Source organism: Sturnira hondurensis, unplaced genomic scaffold (genome assembly GCF_014824575.4).
Source record: "Sturnira hondurensis isolate 20B ecotype Veracruz unplaced genomic scaffold, ASM1482457v3 Scaffold0003693, whole genome shotgun sequence".
NCBI classification, from domain to species: domain Eukaryota; kingdom Metazoa; phylum Chordata; class Mammalia; order Chiroptera; family Phyllostomidae; genus Sturnira; species Sturnira hondurensis.
In genome coordinates this window covers 4,342,716-4,359,789 of record NW_028076324.1, presented here as the reverse complement: position 1 = coordinate 4,359,789, position 17,074 = coordinate 4,342,716, and the positions used below count along the sequence as shown (strand labels likewise).

Below are 17,074 nucleotides of genomic sequence, written 5' to 3'. Positions count from 1 at the left end.
TTGGCCTTTGTCAGGGCTGGGGTGTTCTATTTGAGAAGGCACATGGGTATTACTCAGAATAGGCATGGATGGCACTGTCCAAGGCCACACAACAGGTGCCCCACCCTTTTATGGGACACCAGGCTGCGGGGAGGGGACGCGGTGAGGAGAAAGTGGCTGGGGCCACACCCTTGGCGTAGCCACGCCTAAGTCACGTGATCTTGTTTTGAGTTTCATAACTTCACTTGTGAATGTTGTTGCCTTTTCTGCCAGTGAGGAACCCCAGAGAGAGAGGCCAGCGAGGCCCACAGGGCAGTCTGGACATGACTTTGGGAACTGGAAGGAGCGTGTGACTCACTTCCCACCTCTGGGCCTGCCTGGTGGCCGGGAGAGCCTTCCTGCAGATGTCCTGAGGTCTGCTGGATCCAGTCAGCGCGCTGGAAGTGCGAGGTACGCTGGAAGGTCCAAATTCATGACCGCCAACCAAACCCACTGATGTGAGGGGAAGCCGTGGGCCAGGCATTTACATCTGTGAGTCTGATCTTTGCATCTTTAGAAATGGTCAAGGGCTTCTCTGGAGATGTGGGAGTCCTGTGGAATAACCCAAGAAACCGGTGGGAGCAGGGATTGTCACCTGCTGGGCTGGGCACGAAGGAAGCAGGAGCCTCGAAACCCAGCCTGTGAGGCCCATGGCAGCGGCAGCCCCAGGCAGATACAAGGCAGCCCCACCACTGTGGGTGGCAGTGCTGGGACAGGCCTCCAGAGTGGCTCCCCAGCTCCGGCGGCCAGCCTGGCCGCCCCTCGCTTGGCCCATGGCCTATGTTCCCAGAGGACCGGTGACATGACAAGCTCGGTGAAAGAGGAGGCATTGGACGGAGCCCTACAATAGGCTTCTTGCAACAGGAACCAAAAGAAAGGTGCCCACCAAGGACCTGGCGAAGGGCGGGCTGTGCCCAGGTCAGCGGGAAGGGAATCGTGGACCGGATGACTTCAAGGGCGAGATCCCTCTGTGCAACCATTAGAAACGAATGGCAAGGAGAGCAGCCTGCCTGACCTGAGTTCCCAAGCACACACAGTCCATTGTGACATCGCCAGCTGCGTGGCTATAAGAAGAGAGGCTTCGGCGGTGTCACTCCCCTCAGCCCTGGCCTCCGTCACCTCCTAGGCCAACAGCGGAGCCAAGGTCATGCTCCTATTGTCAGTTTTGCTGCTTCTGTCCCGAGCCCAGGGTGTATATCCCGGTAGGTTGTCCCTTCCCACAGTGGCCAGAGCAGCTCTCCCAGGCGGAGCCAGGCGTGATGGTGGCCCTGCTCTTGTCCCCTTCGCCCAGTCAGTGGTGAGAATTAGGGACCAAAGGAGAGATTCAGTTAATGAGCTCATTAATTCACTAATTGGCCACTAGGGGGTTGGCTCAAAGTGTATTAACAGAGTCTCCTCCCCTGGGAGCTGGGCTGGGGGCTCTGTCCAGAGGGCAGATTTCTCCTCTTTGCACAGGCAGCCGTGGCCTTTGCTCTCAGCCTCTTAAAAAATGGAGCTTCTCTGCCTGGAAAAGAATGTTCTAGAACAATTCAGGGCTTCTGGAAGGTTCAGACCCTTGCTGGGGACTCCTGTGGCTTCCCTCAAGTTCTAGTTTCCTATGGCTGCTATAACCAACCACCACAAATGTAATGGCTTAATCAACACAAATATCTCACCTCACTGTTAGTTCTGCTGGATACGAATACAACCTGTGTCTCACGGGGCGGGGACCAAGGTGTCAGCAGGACCCCATCTCTGACCAAGGCTCTGGGGAGAGTTTTTGCCTTGCAGCTTCTAGCTTCTAGGGGTCATCCATGTTCCTCAGCTGTGGTTCCTTCTTCCATCTACAAAGCCAGTGACATTGCACCTCTGTGCTTTTCCCCTGTAGTCACATCTCTCCTTCTTCCCCTACTACTGTTAGGGACCCTCAGGATGACACGGGGCCCACTCAGATTGTTCAGGGCAATCTGCCCATTTTAAAGTCAGCTCATTAGCACTTTAATTCCATCTCCAAAATCCCCTTTCTGTATAAGGCGATATCCGTTAAGACAGTCCGTTAGGAAACGGACATCTTTTGGGGAGTGGTACTCTGCCTACCTCTCCACAGTTGATGTTGGATAGATGTTGTCCTTTGATTGCTCTTGGGTGACCACAGACAAAAGCTCCGTGAAGTGGCCTGCCTGACATCACAGTGCTGGAGGGGGACAGAGCCAACCTCGACCCACACCCCAGGCTCTGTGCGACAAAATAAAGCCTCTGTTGGCTTAGTCCTGCACCTCCCAGGGCCAGCCTTAGGTTCTTTATGTCTAGAATGGGCATAGTGATAGCTACTTAGAAGCCCCCTGACTAAGTGTTTCGTCGTTTCCCTCCCTTCTGCTTCCATTCTGCCAGAATGCGGCGAAAGACCCGTTTTTGAGGCGGGACCTCAGTACTCCAGAATCATAGAGGGGAAGGAGGCTAAGGTGGGTGAGTTCCCGTGGCTGGTGAGTATTCAGGCGGGAAATGAACATTTTTGTGGCGGCGCCATCATCAACGAGTGGTGGATTGTCACTGCTGCTCACTGCGTACATAGTGGGAAACTGGAGTAAGTATCAAGAGCCCACCTCTGTTGCTTCTGACACGGTCTGCCCCCGGAGCACCCCCACACTCAGCCAGACCTGACTGCTAAGGGAAATCCTTGGGCTGGGCTGTCCTCCGTCAGACATGGTGGCCCTGGGGGGATGAGCGGCCAGTGAACCTGAGGCCGGCACTCTGCTGTGCCCTCCTCGTGGTCACCCAGGGCCAATAACTACGGTTTCCCAGAAATCACCCTCTGCCCTCTCCAGGAACAGCAGTGGCCTGTGGAGCTAAAGGACTTGGTCCATTAACCTCTCCCAGGACAGGCAAGTCCTTCTAGGAGGAAATTTTTCCTAATCCTGAGAGCCTGACTGATACCCTGAGGCAGGGAGGATGCACAACCACACTTTGCAGAGAAGGAAACTGGGGTCCAGCAGGGCTGGGTGGCTCCCCCAAGGTGCACACCTGGCAGGGCAGGAACAGGGTGTGAGTCCCGAGCCCAGCCCTTGTGCCTTCTGCTACCCCCACTGCACCACCTCAGGACAGTTTCACCTACACAGCAAGACTGGCGTTACCGAGTAAATCAAATACCTGGAGACCGTTTCGCCCTGGTGCAACCAGGGAAGCTTGGTGCGCCTGCCCCCGTGGCTGTTGGGCAGTCCCTGGCCCTTCTGCTTGGAGGGAATTCGGAATTAATACTGAAGATTCTTTCTGTTTCATCTGGGACATGTCCAGATTAAATTTTGCTCTGGGGTCTCTAAGTTGCTGGTAGGCAAATCGATGTGATAACACCCGACCTACCTGAGGGCTGGTTTGATTTGTGCCAAGTGGTTTTCTGTGGGCTCCTCGGAGCGGCCGAAGCTGAGTCCCGCCTTTGTACCAGTGGGCAGAGGCGCCTCCCTCATGGCTCTGGGACAGAGCTGGGCGGCAAGGTCGCCCTCCTTTTCTACCTTCCTCAAATCCTCCCGTCTTCCTAGCAACAGCCCCAGCAGAACACATCGCACAGCCCCTAGAACCCTATGGGATGGAGGTTTCGGGGGCACAGCGACTTCTGGGTGCTTTGTGGCTTTCCTTCCCCTCCCACCTTCCCTCTCTGGTTCTCTCCTACCAGACCAAGAGACCTGAATGTTGTGCTGGGGACCAACGACTTACAGAGTCCATCCCTGGAGGTAAAGGAGGTCACCAGCATAGTCGTCCACAAGGACTACGAAAGGTCGAGCGTGAACAATGACATCGCCTTGCTGCTGTTGAGCTCGTACATCACGTTCAGCGGCCTGAAAGAACCCATCTGCATGCCCAGGCGGCCCGGCCCCTCCACGTGGAGCGAATGTTGGGTGGCAGGATGGGGACAGACCAAAGCCGGTACGTGACCGCACAGCATCTTCTGAGACCTGCTGAGGAGCAGCCTCGTGGCGGGCTCTGAGGAGGAGCCATTTGATGTAAAGGAGACGGGAGGGTGAGAGAGAGGGGCTGGGGGGCACGGCAAGAAAAAGACTTGCGTCGGAGCAGACCCCGCAGGGGCCCGATCTCAGACTCGTCGGAGGGCCGAGGAAGGGTCTCCCGGGAGCCCCAGGCTGTGAGGCCAGGTCTCAGACAGGCCCCGAGCGTGTCAGCCCCTGAGCGTGGTGGTATCCAGCCAGCACCGAGCAGCCGTGTTTGTCTGTTTCATTGAACTTCAACCCTCCAGTTTGCCAGGAGCTCTGTATTCTTTCACGCCCCCCTTGATTCACACATTGATGTTTCCCACTTGGTTTCTATAGGCTTTCAAGACGCCTGCCCTGGCCGGGATGGGTGGCCCTGGAGTGCTGCCCAGCAGCTCTTAGAAATGAATCTGTTGTTACTTGTTACCTGTTGCTACATCCTTACTGAGCCCAATAGGAGGAACAGTACCAGGGCAGAAGGGGGTTATGAAAGCCTCCCCGGACTGTCCCTAAGAAAACACAACAAAACCAAGAGCAAATAGGAGGGGGACAGAAATGGCCCGCACTCTCTCAGACCTGGGGGAGACTCTAGGTCCACAGGGATGCTTGGCAGCGAGGTGGGGTCTGGAGAATGGCCAGTATTTCAGGAGCTCAGTAGCTAGAGAGCAACTGGCATCTGACTGGTTGGGGCTCCAGGCACCTCTCGAAAGTGGGAGGTGGAGGAGGAAGCCTCCCAAATGAAAAATACTCAACAAGGAGAAGAATTTTGAAATGTCTGTGTGGTCACCGTTAATGAGAGGGAGAGAAATCCTGGAAGCCGGCTGGAAAGGGCCTTGGCAGATCCCCTGGAAAGGCTCACAGCCAACCTCCCCTCTCCTGAAGGACGCGAATGCTTTCCCCCTGCGAGTGTGTGAGGGAAGGGCCGTACTCCCCCCAAAACAGTGGAAATAGGAAGATAGGATGAAGCGGCAGGATGGTGCTGGGAAAGGACCCAGAGCCAGTTCCAAGAGGTCAAGTCTGTAGGGCTGGTTAGAGTCAAGCAAGATGTCTTCTCAGAAGCAGGGATAAGATTTAGAATGAGAGGACTAATTTGAGTAGGTACAGAATTGTTCCAGAAGAGCCTAGGGTGTCGACTGAGAACTAGCTGCATGGGATGACCAGGATGAAGGAGAGGGAGGGGCTGGTGGGACACAGAGGTGTTCGGGGTGGTCAAGTGTAGGGTCATTGCATAATGGATGGGGTGGGGGCAGGGGGCAAGGAGGGGGGAGAATGCTGTCCAGTGACTCTCCCAATGTGCTTTCTCTGTGGGCCAGATGATAAAAACTCTATGGGAACTGACCTGATGAAGGTGCCAATGACCATCATGGATTGGGAGAAATGTTCAAAGGTGTTTCCAAAACTTACCAGAAACATGCTGTGTGCCGGGTATGAGAATGCGAGCTATGATTCCTGCCAGGTAACTAAGGGATCTCTCCTCTCTCACTCTATGGGCTCCCCACCCCCACCCGGCCCCTGGGCTGCCAGTGCAAGGGTGTCCTCTCCCCACTGGGAATAAATGAGTAGTAGCCTGGGAAATGTGTGGGAGACAGGGCGTGGCCATGGGAACGGGGACATGGGGTGGGGGGTGCTCCTTGCCGGGTTCTCAGGATATCAGTGTGTGCTGGGAGTCTGTATGCAGCAGTCCGTATTTGGGGTCTTCTCCAGGTACACCACATAAGTAGAGCTGCAAGACTTTTCCCATTACGGGGACTTCTTAAACAAAAAGCCCAGGAGCATTTGAGATCCGTACAGAGAATCATTTTTACTCACTAATTTAGCGATCTTTGTTGGGCACAATAAGCCCAGGGGATTCAGCGGTGGATGAGACAGGGTTTCTCACCTCAGGGAGCCCACAGTCTCCTGGGTAGGCAGGTGGGTAAACAGCTGCGATGTCTTGGATAATGTATGAGTGTTTCATTGAACCACAGTCACAAACATCAGAAACAAAAAACATTTTTTGGTTGATGCTAGGAAAAAAAATAGAAAAACTTCAGCAATTAGCTCCCTCTGGCCCTAAAGAAGATTGATGGAGTTTATCTTCAAAGTTCGAAGATGCCTTCGTCACCTTGGGAGGGATCGCCCTGATGAGCCCACTCCGTCCTGCTCGCTGACGGACGGTGGACCTGGCGGTGGGCGTAGAACTGCGGGTGCAGGTGTTCACTGTTCTGTGGGGTGATGGGAAGGCCGGGTGGTGGAAGGGAGAGTATCCACCCCCGTTTAATGACAGCAGATTGTCACGTTCCCTGGCAGCCCAGGAGACGGGGCCTTGGAGGGAACTGTGGGGTGGGGGTGGGGCATGGAGGGAGAGGAGAATGGAGAAGGGGCTCTGAGAAGAGGGAGTGGGCTTTCACAGCAAAGGCACCAGGCTCAGAAGGAGTCCCCATGTGGTGACTGCTGTGAGGACCAAACGGAGAGATGGACTCGACATCTCAGGAGCCTTGTATTTTTCTCACATTCTGGACAATTCGAACATTGCAAAGCAGAAAGGAGAATTGGGAACTTCTGGTTCTAGACAAGACGGAGTAAACACATTTCTGACAATCTGTCCCATGAAGAACAGCTAAAACACTAGACCTTACATCGTAAGACAAAGACAAAGGCTCTGGAAGGTGGAGAGAAGATGGACTGCCTGGACACCTAATATATAAGGAATGACCTGAGTGCTGAGTTCCCTGGGTTTTCCTTTCGCCTCTTCTATGTAGCAGACTGGATGCCAGAGGAACCCGCATCCCGGAAACGCCCATGGGCACGGGCAGAACACAACCCAAACAGAATGAACGCAGGAGCAGCCCTTTCTGGACCAGGAGCAGGCAACCTAGCCGGGTGGAGCTTTCTGACAATAAACCTTCTGTTCCGGCAAAATGCCAGGGAAGCCCCACAGCCCTCCACCCCATCCACCAAGGTCAAGTTGGCAGCCTTGACTTCCCCCTTTTGCTGCCTGCCACGGTGCCGTCCGGGTGGAGAGCAGGACTTCGACCGCCCTCTCAGAGTGATGATCCATCCTCTGCCCTGCCTGGTGTCCCTGAGGACCTTGGGCCTCCACCACACTCAGGTGTCACTGGGTCCTCCTGCCTCTCCCCTTGGTGTCACCACTGGCCTGAGTGGGCAGCCTGAACATCCACCCCGACCCCGATGGTTCAGAGTTGGTACCCCCACCCCCCACTCCAGTTTCATAAGAGGCCTGTCAAAACAAGGTTTAAATGAGAACCAGAGTCTCATAATTTACTCAAGGCAATGCTCGAGATAGTGTCTGTCTTAACCAGAGTAGAGAGTTGCACTAACATATGTGGATTCAATTTATAAAGGCACAAAATAAGGAAAAATAAAGCTGAAAATTTGAGTAAATAATCCTTTTTTTAAGAAAAAAAAATTGAGAACCCTAATTCCTAGAATAAGTTCAATTAAAACTTAACTCAAAATGGATCACGCACTTAAATGTAAAACTAAGAACTCTTAGAGAAAAAAAAAAAACATAGGAAATCTTTCGGATGTAAAGCAACACCAAAACGCAACCGGAAAAGGAAAAATCGACAAACTGGACCTCATTAAAATGAAAACTTCTTCTCTGCGACCCTATTGGGAGCATGAAAAGACCAGCTACAGATTGTGAGGTAGTATCCACGGGAATGATGCAACATATAATGAACTCCCAAACTCAACAGTAGGAAAATGCAAGCTTCAATGCAAGCTTCTAAAATTAATCCTCTATGACTCAAGAGTGCTGTAAGTAAATGTGCTGTTACAGGCGTAAGCCTTTTTTTTTTTAAGTTGTGAAATGAAAAGCTTTGCTCCTTGTTTAGAAAGCTTCCTAGTGTCAACAATAAGCTGACAGCGATCCCATCCAGGGAATTTTTCTGAAGTTATTCAATATTATCATCACTTAAAAACAAAGGAACCAAGCAGAAAGTCTCCCAGGGTTAAAAAATAATTGCCCTTAAAAGTAAAATCACACTTTTAAATTTAGCAAACTTTAAAAAACCATGAATCACATAATTAAGGGAAATGATCATTTTATAATGATGGCATTTAACTGTGTTCAAAATAATGGCAGGAAGATTATGCTATGCTTAAAATACAAATTAAAAGTAAATGCAGAAATGAAAAACAATTGGATTATTTTTATTATTTACTTTTCCCAGAACTTTTTCTTCCTTATAATCCCCTGACTAAGGTTATACTATGAGAAGGAACTTTCGGTTTTAAAAATAACTCATTTTAAGTGGCATAGTTGAGCAAAATGTAAAATCAGACATACTCCCACACCCTAGCGGGTAACGTGACACTTTGGTGAAGGACCAGCAGCCCTCTGGGACAGCAGGCTCTAGGAGGGACAGTGCTGTCTGTTTCCTGCCCCCAGCCCTCCCAGAAATGTTGTCTTGTCCATGTGTGAATTCCCGAGGCCTATTGCAGCCCTCGGCATGTTAAAGATGCTCAACAAATGTTTGTCGAAAATACGACCTCTCCAAGGAAGCCAGCAACACACCCTGTTGGCCAGCCAGTCCCAGCGGAGAGGACACAGAGAGATGTCTGAAGGAAGTGGAGGCCTGCAGGGACAGCAGGGGCCACGAGCCGGCCCCCAACCGGGCTGTTGGGCAGTTTGGTGTTGGGGCTGTCAAGCCGAGTTGGATTTAGAGCTGAGCTACTTTTTTTAAGGGCAGTTTTAGGTTCATTGCAAAATTGAGAGGGAGGTACAGAGCTTTCCCGTGGACCTCCTGCTCCCACGCAGGTACCACCGCCACGGTCAGCATCGCCACCAGAGAGGCTGCCTGTGTTGCAGCTGGTGAACCTACACTGACACACACCTGTATAATGGCGTGTATTCATCATTAATGACAGTGCCACAGAGGGTAGCTTCACTGTCCCGGCTACTCGCCACGGTGTTGTCTCCTGAGCCTCCCTCAAAACACTCGCATGAAGTCTTACCTCACCCCACAGAGTCTTAGACTTTCAGAATCACAGACGTTCAGAGCTGGAAAGGGGTATAGAAAAGTATGTAATGAAAACTCTGTTTCACAGATGAGAACACATGGCTGTTTTCATCAACAATCATTTCCTTCCCTACCCGAATGGATCTGAAGCGGTGTGATCACTCCAGAGCTCTGTCACCCTGAATATGGGTGACAGATTTCATTTCCCCGCTGTCCTGCAAGATTGGCTGCGAGGCAGGTCTCACCCTCCCTGTTCAAACAGATGAGAAAACAGGGACGTAGGATTTAAGTGATTGCCCCTCGGTCTAGGGAAGGGCAGGCCCAGGCTGGAAGCCAAATGTTCTGCTTCCATCCAAGCCCCCACCCCCTCAAAACCCAGGAATGACCACATGGTGTGAGTAGCTCACAGCCGTGAACTTGGGAGACTCTTGTGGTCAGTGTGTTTCTAACCAGCCTTAGTCCTTGGAGGACAGGGTTTACTGTCATCAGTATTGGGTCCTTACTGGCTGGGACCAGCTCCTCCTTTGGGACAATCCTTGCTTTTTTTAAGAGGAAGAGAAAAAATGTCAAGGTTTTGTGGGTAAAGGGACATGTTCTTGTAGATGCTCCCCTTGGGCCTCAGCAGTCTGTGGAGGGAATCTCTGTTCCCTGAATGTACTAGTAACGTTTGTGATATGCACGGGTGAAGCAATAACACTAATGCACTCCTGGAGCACTTACTACATAGCGTTTGGTCCGTGCCGAGCGATTTATAGATTTTTAAATTTCACCTGCCGACAATCTTGGGAAAGTAGTTGGAATTATCTCTATTTTAATGACATGGAAATCGAGGTTTATAAAAGATTGTTTGCCCAAGGACAGTGCTGTCCTTGTTAAGTAAGGACGTAGTCAACACAACATATTAATAATAATTGTATAACAATCATGCCTTTGTCAAATAGAAGGAAAAGATAACAACCTCATATGTGGAAGAAGCTATCTGAGTTGACTCGGTTCTTGCCCTATGACTCCGAGACAGAGCTACTGTGGGGGAAAACACTCACCTATGGGAACAGATGAGGGTCAGAGATGGAGCTGTGTACTGGGAAATGGCATTTGGGTTCTGGCCCACGCTGACCGGGTGTCCCTGAGCTCTGACTTCTCTGTACATTCCGCTCTGTTTAACCCTCCATTGGGGCTGCATTCGTTCCACTGTCAACCCAAACTCCCTTGAATACAATTTCTTTACCTTCCTCTGCACTTGAATCTCTCCTAACCACACTCCATGACCTTGGAACTAGTGACCACCATCCACGTCCCGTGTCACCAGTCATCAGACTGTATGGGTTTCAGTCCATCCCGCCCCACCCTGACCTTCAGACCCGCATCATTTCACCTTCCCTTAACCAGCCTCTCTACCGCCTGTCAAACTCTTCTAAATGGTTCTACAAACGCGGTCAAATTCCTGTTCATCCTTCAGATGAGAGGCATCCTTGACGCCTGTTCTGACGGAACGTTTCCCCAACAGAATGAACTCCCCCCCCCCCCGGCCCCGCTCACTTCTATCTTTGTTCTTACCTCTCCTGCCTCATCAAACACAGTGAATCCTATTTGTTTACATCCCCCCCCCAAACTAGACCATAAGGTCTTGTATCGCAGTTGCCTCACAGTCAGTTTTCCCTCGATGAAAATTTGTGAGGTTGGAGTAATCAGCCTTTTTGGACCTTCACTTTTGTAATTATAAAATGAGAATCAAGACACCTACCTCACAGAAATGTAAGGTGATGGGGTTGACGAGAGGGGAAAAATGAAGGGCTAACACATGCTTTGCGAATGTCCAGGAAATGTTAGCCCCCCGTCCCCCCGTTAGAGCTGTTACAGCTCTCCAGTCGTCCTGGGCACCTGGTGTGACCAGGGCAGGGGTCATCTGTCCACTGAGGGCAGGCTGCCCGAGTGACTGCAGCCGCACCAGGACTTCCCTGCGAAGTGAGTGGCAAGGTGGAGGGAACACGTGCTTTGGCGTCAGGAAGCCCTGGTTCCAACTCTGGCCTGGCTACTGGGGAAGCCCAAGCCCTGGACCCCCAAAGCGTCATATCCCTGTATCAGACGGACAGAAGGAAGCCCTGTGTGTGCGCCGCAGTGTAGGGCCGGTTCATATTTTCTGTATACATTGTGTGAGTCAGGCCCGCACGATTCTGCCCTGGAGGGCGCACACATAGGGAGCTAAACCACCCCCTCGTGCCTCGGGAAGCCCGACAAATTCACACCCACAGCCCTAACAACACTCCTCCTCTCTGTTTTTATCTCCTTCTCTCTCTGGCCCTTTTTTCTTTGCCTACCATGCCTAATGTTTCATACACAGCTACTAGACTTCTAGTTAATAAATATACTGAGATAAATCATTGATTTTATACAGCACTTTATGATTTTCTCAAGTTTATTTTTTTATGTAAGTATAGTTGGTGTACAGCCTTATATTAGATATATCGGTTTCAGGTGTACAATACAGTAACTCCACATTTTTTAACTTTTTAAAAAAATTACTTATTTATTTATCTTGAGAGAGGAAGGGAAGAGGAGAAGGAGAGAAACGTCAATGTATGGTTGCCTCTCTCGTGCGTCCCTTGCTGGGAACTGGCCTGCAACCCAGGCACGTGCCTTGACTGGGAATCGAACCGTGGTCCTCTGGTTCGCAGACCCACGCTCAATCCACTGAGCTACACCAGCCAGGGCAGGAACTCCACATTTTTAAACCTTATAGTGTGACCACCCACTGCTTCTAGCAGCCATCTGTCACTGTGTAAATGTGTCATGACATGGTTGACTATTCCCTCTCCCTTTTCACCCTTGTCCCACCCCCTCTTCTGATAACCAACCCTGTGGTCTCTGTTGCTGAGTCTGTTTTTGTCTTGTTTTGCTTTACTTGTTTTGTTTTAGATTTCAGAGCTTCTGTCTTGCTAAGACTCACAGAACAAGTCCCCCTCTTCTCTCAGCCTCTGCATATTCACTCATCTCCTAGCTCCCTCTGCAGGTGGAGGTATTTTTACCGGGCTCTTCCTCCTCCTCCTCCTCCCTCTTCAGTCTGTCCCATCCACTGCCCACGCCCTGCAGCCCGAGGTTCCTGGAGCCAGCCTGGCAGCCGCCCTTCTCCCGTGGGTGTGGGATGGGGCAGGTGATGGTCAGCAGCGACAGGTCCCTCTGGCAGCCTGGAGTAGGGGAGGCCAGCGGGTCCTCCTCCATCAATGACAGTTAATGGACAAATGGACAGTGTAGAATGGGACTTGCCACTGAACTGTGTTCTCTGCCCACAGGGTGACAGTGGGGGGCCTCTCGTCTGTACCACAGAATCTGACAAGAAGTGGTACCAGGTGGGCATCGTCAGCTGGGGAAGGAGCTGCGGAAAGAAGGACATTCCCGGAGTCTACACCTTGTTAGAAAACTATAGCCCCTGGATCAAGAAGGTGACTGAGGTGGAGGGAAGGCCCTACAAAACTCCCATGATGAGAGTTCCTTCCCCACGGAAACCGATGGCGTCCCAGGCCCCGGAGTCCCCAGAGCCAGGCAGCCCCAGACTCCGGCTCCTGCTCTGCCTTCTAGCCTACATGCTGTTCTAGGCCATTTTCTACTGGTAATAAAAGAGGGGCTGTTCCTTCACCAAGGGAGGTGTGCGAGAGTGTGCAGCCGGCAGTGGGGCTGGCTGCAGTTCGGAGCTGAGGGCCTGAAACGAAGGTTGGTAACACAGTGGAATACTACACAGCCCTAAAAATGAAGAAAACCTTACCCTTTGTGACAGCGTGGATGGACCTGGAGATTATTACATTAAGTGAAATGAGCCAGTCAGAGAAAGTCAGATATCCTATGATTTCACTTATATGTGGAATCAAATAAATAAAATAAAGTGACAAATGAAAGAGAAAAAGAAGCCCATATGGACACATGGAACAGACTGACAGCTGTCAGAAGGAAGGGGAAGGGAGAGACTGAATGCAAGGTAAAGGGATCAAAGAACATACATGAGTGACCCACGGACACAGACAACAGTGGGGAATGGAGAGAAGAGGGTGTATGCAGGCTGTGCGGAGGTGGGCAGAGGGGGAGAACGGAGACGTGTATAACAGTGTCAACAATAAAAATAAATAAAATTTAAAAAATAAGAAGAAAGCAGGACCAGAAACTCAGGCAGCCCTGAGCCCAGGCTCTGGGACGGGGCGTTGGGCTCTGCGTGAGTCAGGACCCTCTCCACCGCAGGTGAGTCCCCGTGCTCACATCACCAAAGCCCAGAGGGTTGTTTGTAGAAGTAGGTGACGGAAGAGCCAGGACTGGTGTGTTGGCTTCAGTCGTGGCTGAATCCAGGAGCTCAGCACATGCTGAGAGGGACCTTTTCTCAAACAGGGCTTCCCCGCAGTGGTCTTCGTGACCACCGGTACATCCCGTTTGCGTCCCACTGGCCGAGCAGGCTCCATGGAAACAGAGCCAGGTTCCTGATAATTCCAGCACAAGTCTCTGGTCCAACTCTTCTGACTCATCAGCTTCATAAGTGACCCGAAAACTTGCACGTCTGCCTAGCAGGACACGGGGCTGCAACGGCAAAGTCACAGTCTCAGCTGGTGACTGGCTGAGTCAAATGTGTGAGCCGCACCCCCCGCCTCCCGGGGGGTTCTGCTGGTAAAGGTGTTGGCTGAGAAGAAACGAGGTCCTGACAACTGGAATGAGGATGTGTGAAAAGACCCTCGTGGAGCTGGGGATGGGTGGGGGGACCCTAAATTCTGATGAGTCGTCTTTGCCAGAGGCAACAGTCCCTCCACCCTCAGGAAAAGTGACCTCTTTACCCCTCCGAGGGTACTCACCCTGCATTGCCTGAGGAGAGGTGAGTGGCCTTGCCCCAGGCAGCTGCCAAACAAGGCCACGCTGATTCTCCTCGGGACCAACCCACTGCCCTCTCTGCTTCTGTAACGACTCCAGTCCCAGCTGACCCCCAAAGGCGAAGTACAAAGTGTGGCCAGCGAGGACAGCACTACACTCACAAAGAACTACTTGAGTTTTCTAGCTCATACAGAAAGAAATGCGGGCAATGCGTGGGAATGGATATTAAGGGCAGGACAGTGGTGGCAGGAACGTGGATTTGGTTTGGGCGAAGTTACTGAGAGGAGCTCCATGTCCAATGTCACGCATCACGTTGCCTCTGAGTTGCTGTTCCCACAGCCAGGAAGGGCTCTGACGAGTCGGTGGTCGGTGGGCTGACACGTGGGCCTCAGGGAGACCCACAGAGAGGGGGTGAGAAATCTGCACCCCGTGGGGTTGGTGCAGGTAGAGGAAGGGATTCGAAGACTCAGGGGGATTGGAATGTCAGAGGGGGTTTGTCGTTTGAGACCGAGGCACCCACCCTGGGACACACGGCTGTGAGGGAGTGAGTCTGCAAGGGGACCCAGTGTCCTGGGAGAGCCAGGATCACCCTTCTCTGTGGGCCAGACCTCGCAGTGGGAACGGCAGGCACTGAATTCGGAAACCTGAGTGCAGTGGGGTAAATGGAGCCCTAGGGGGGTGGGGACAAGTGACGGCACTCGACCACCAGAGGCAAGGTGGGTGTGGTCACCGAATGACCAGAGTCAAAGCAGCACCCAGAACAGTGTGACGTGTGCGGAACGACGGGTCAGCTCGCTGGTCGTGGTGTTCCCGGGGCTGAAATGGAAAGGCACCCGACTGAAGTCTCACTTGCTCTGTGTAAGTAGAACAGCTCTAGGTCACGTGAATAAAGTCCAGTCTGAACCGCAAACACGGAGTCGTGGCCCTCGGTCCGTTCTCCGACCTGAACCACTTTGCAGACCTGTTACAGAACACTCACACACACAGGGCCAAGGGGCTACGTGTACTATTACCAAAGGGACCCCCCACTAGTTCGGTTGTTCGTTGCCATAGAGAAGATGTCTCTCAATGCCAGAGATTTGTGACAAGGAAAGAAAGTGTTTATTTAAAGCTATACAGACTTAAAGTAGTGACCTAATGTCTTCATTAAAATATCAAAGTCCTTTTGGATACCCACAGATGCCCACAGTGCTTCCTTCCCCCCTGCCCTAATTCAGGGTACCCTATCAGGAAAAGAAGCAAACGTCCAGGATTCAGGCTCCCAGCACCATCAGCTGTGTCGCCGTCCAGGCAGGATCTCTAATTAATCCAAAGTCATGTGGCACCTTCTCTTGGCCTACTGGCAAGAGTTCTTTCACCTTCTTCCAGGCAAAGTCCTGCTTCCCAGGCCACGTGCGTGGCCAAAGGGAGCACCCAAAAGTCACATGGTCCTCTTCTACCAAAGCTGCAGGGGTCCCCATTCTGGCCAAAACCGCATGGCTCTTCTTTCCACCAAAGCTGGGGGTGTCCCCACTCTGGCAAAGCCTTGTGGTTCTCTCTCTCATGGCTGCCAAGTCTGGGTTTAAATCCCCGAGCCCACCTTCCTCTGTACCCCCATTTCCCACTCCTACAATCGGTTACACCTGCCAGCATTCCTGTATTATTCCAAGTTTACTGGGCTGCCATCGTGAGTCTGGGCAGGTGTGGCCCCACGTCATGGAGCCAATCATCTCCAAGCTCTCACGCAGGCACCGTGACCTGGGGGACCTGCCCCCAGTTACACCTTGGTGGGCAGTCCCTTCCATCCCCCTGGCTCAGAGCATGACCATAGCTATTTAGCATATCTGTGGAACAAGTTAAAGGTTATAGATATGTTAAATGACCGTGCCATGGATTAGCTGTAAAGCTGTGTGTGTACAAAACAGCTCTGCATGTTCCTGATCCATGTGTCCCTTCCCCCAATTCACACCTGTTGTGGGGGGAAGGGGTGAGGACATCTTACATGTCTTTCTAATATTTCCTAGACACCCTGAGTTCTGGACTCCATTCCAAATCCCTATTTGGGGCCCCCCTCTTGGCTGTACCCTGTATCTGACCCAGCACACGTTGAACAAAAGGGAAGTGGGTCCCCTGACAAAGGAGCCCAGGACACCACCAGATATTTACACTGTGACTCTTCCTCCAGCCTTCCCCAAAGGGGCCTATGAGCAGTCCCTGGGGTCACCATACTGGGGAAAAGGAAATAATCAGGCCTTGGAGGGCTGCTGGACCCTGGCTCTGAGCTGACACTGACCTGGGGACACCCAAAGTCACTGTGCCCCCAGGCAGGGCAGGGGTCATGGAGATCAGGTGACCGATGGAGCATTGGCTCAAGTCCATCTCACAGTGGGCCCCCTGAGTCCCCAACGCCACCCTGGGTGATACCCCCAGTGCTGGACCTTGTGTAACTGGAACAGACGTGCCGAGCAGCCGGCAGAATCGCCACACTGGTCCCCTGGCCGATGTCAGGAGGGATAGTATGTGGGAAAGACCTTGTGGGAGGCAGAACTGTCCCTATCCAGGAGATTAGTGAACGCAAGTGACAGCATGTTCCTGGAAGGGCCACAGGGATCAGAGCCACCATCAGGACCTCACAGACGCAGGCACAGTGACCCCGCCCACCTCTCCTCTCTGGCCTGGGCAGGAGAGTGACACGGATTTGAGAAAGACAGAAGGTTTCTGTGAGCTTCACCGGGCGGTGAGACCCACTGTGGCTGCTGTGCCAGGCGTGGTTTCACGGCCTGAGCAAATGACCACGCCTCCTCAGACTGGCTGTGTAGCTACTGATCTAGAAAATGCCTTATTCTCAATCCCTGACCCTAAGGTCCACTAGGAACAGTTACCTTTCAGCTGACAGGGCCAGCACTGACACCTTCAGTGCTTGACCTCAGGGGTCTATCAGCTCTCAGGCCCAGGTCACAGTTCAGTTTTTTGGGGATCTTGGTCATGAGATCCCTTTTTCTTCTGCAGGATACGGTGCTGGTCCATCGCGCTGGTGCAGAGGGGACAGCAAGGCGGCAAGAAGCCGCGACTACTCTGGATATGTTGGTCATGCATTTACATGCCAGGGGCTGGGAAACGAATCTGACAGGTTTCCGGGTCCTTCCACCATCGGTGGAGTTGCTAGGCCACCCGCCAGGGAAAGGACCGGGACCGGCTCGGGTGCTTGCTGAGGGCACAGGAAGTGCTGAGCAGGGAGTGGAAGGAGGTCGCTATAAGCGCCAGCTGTGACCACGCGACCAGTTACAGAAACAGGGCGTGTTGATTGTTACA

The 17,074-nt window shown here is 52.3% G+C and overlaps 1 protein-coding gene across 1 annotated transcript; it reads left to right on the top strand.

Moving 5' to 3' along the window:
* The first annotated feature begins 3,073 nt into the window (after positions 1-3,073).
* Positions 3,074-12,642, top strand: PRSS55 (serine protease 55). The gene is made up of 3 exons (XM_037042730.1): positions 3,074-3,915; positions 5,288-5,430; positions 12,232-12,642. Exons 1-3 carry the CDS (start codon positions 3,573-3,575, stop codon positions 12,532-12,534), a joined length of 789 nt encoding a protein of 262 aa, XP_036898625.1. The 5' UTR covers positions 3,074-3,572; the 3' UTR covers positions 12,535-12,642.
* Positions 12,643-17,074: the final 4,432 nt, after the last annotated feature.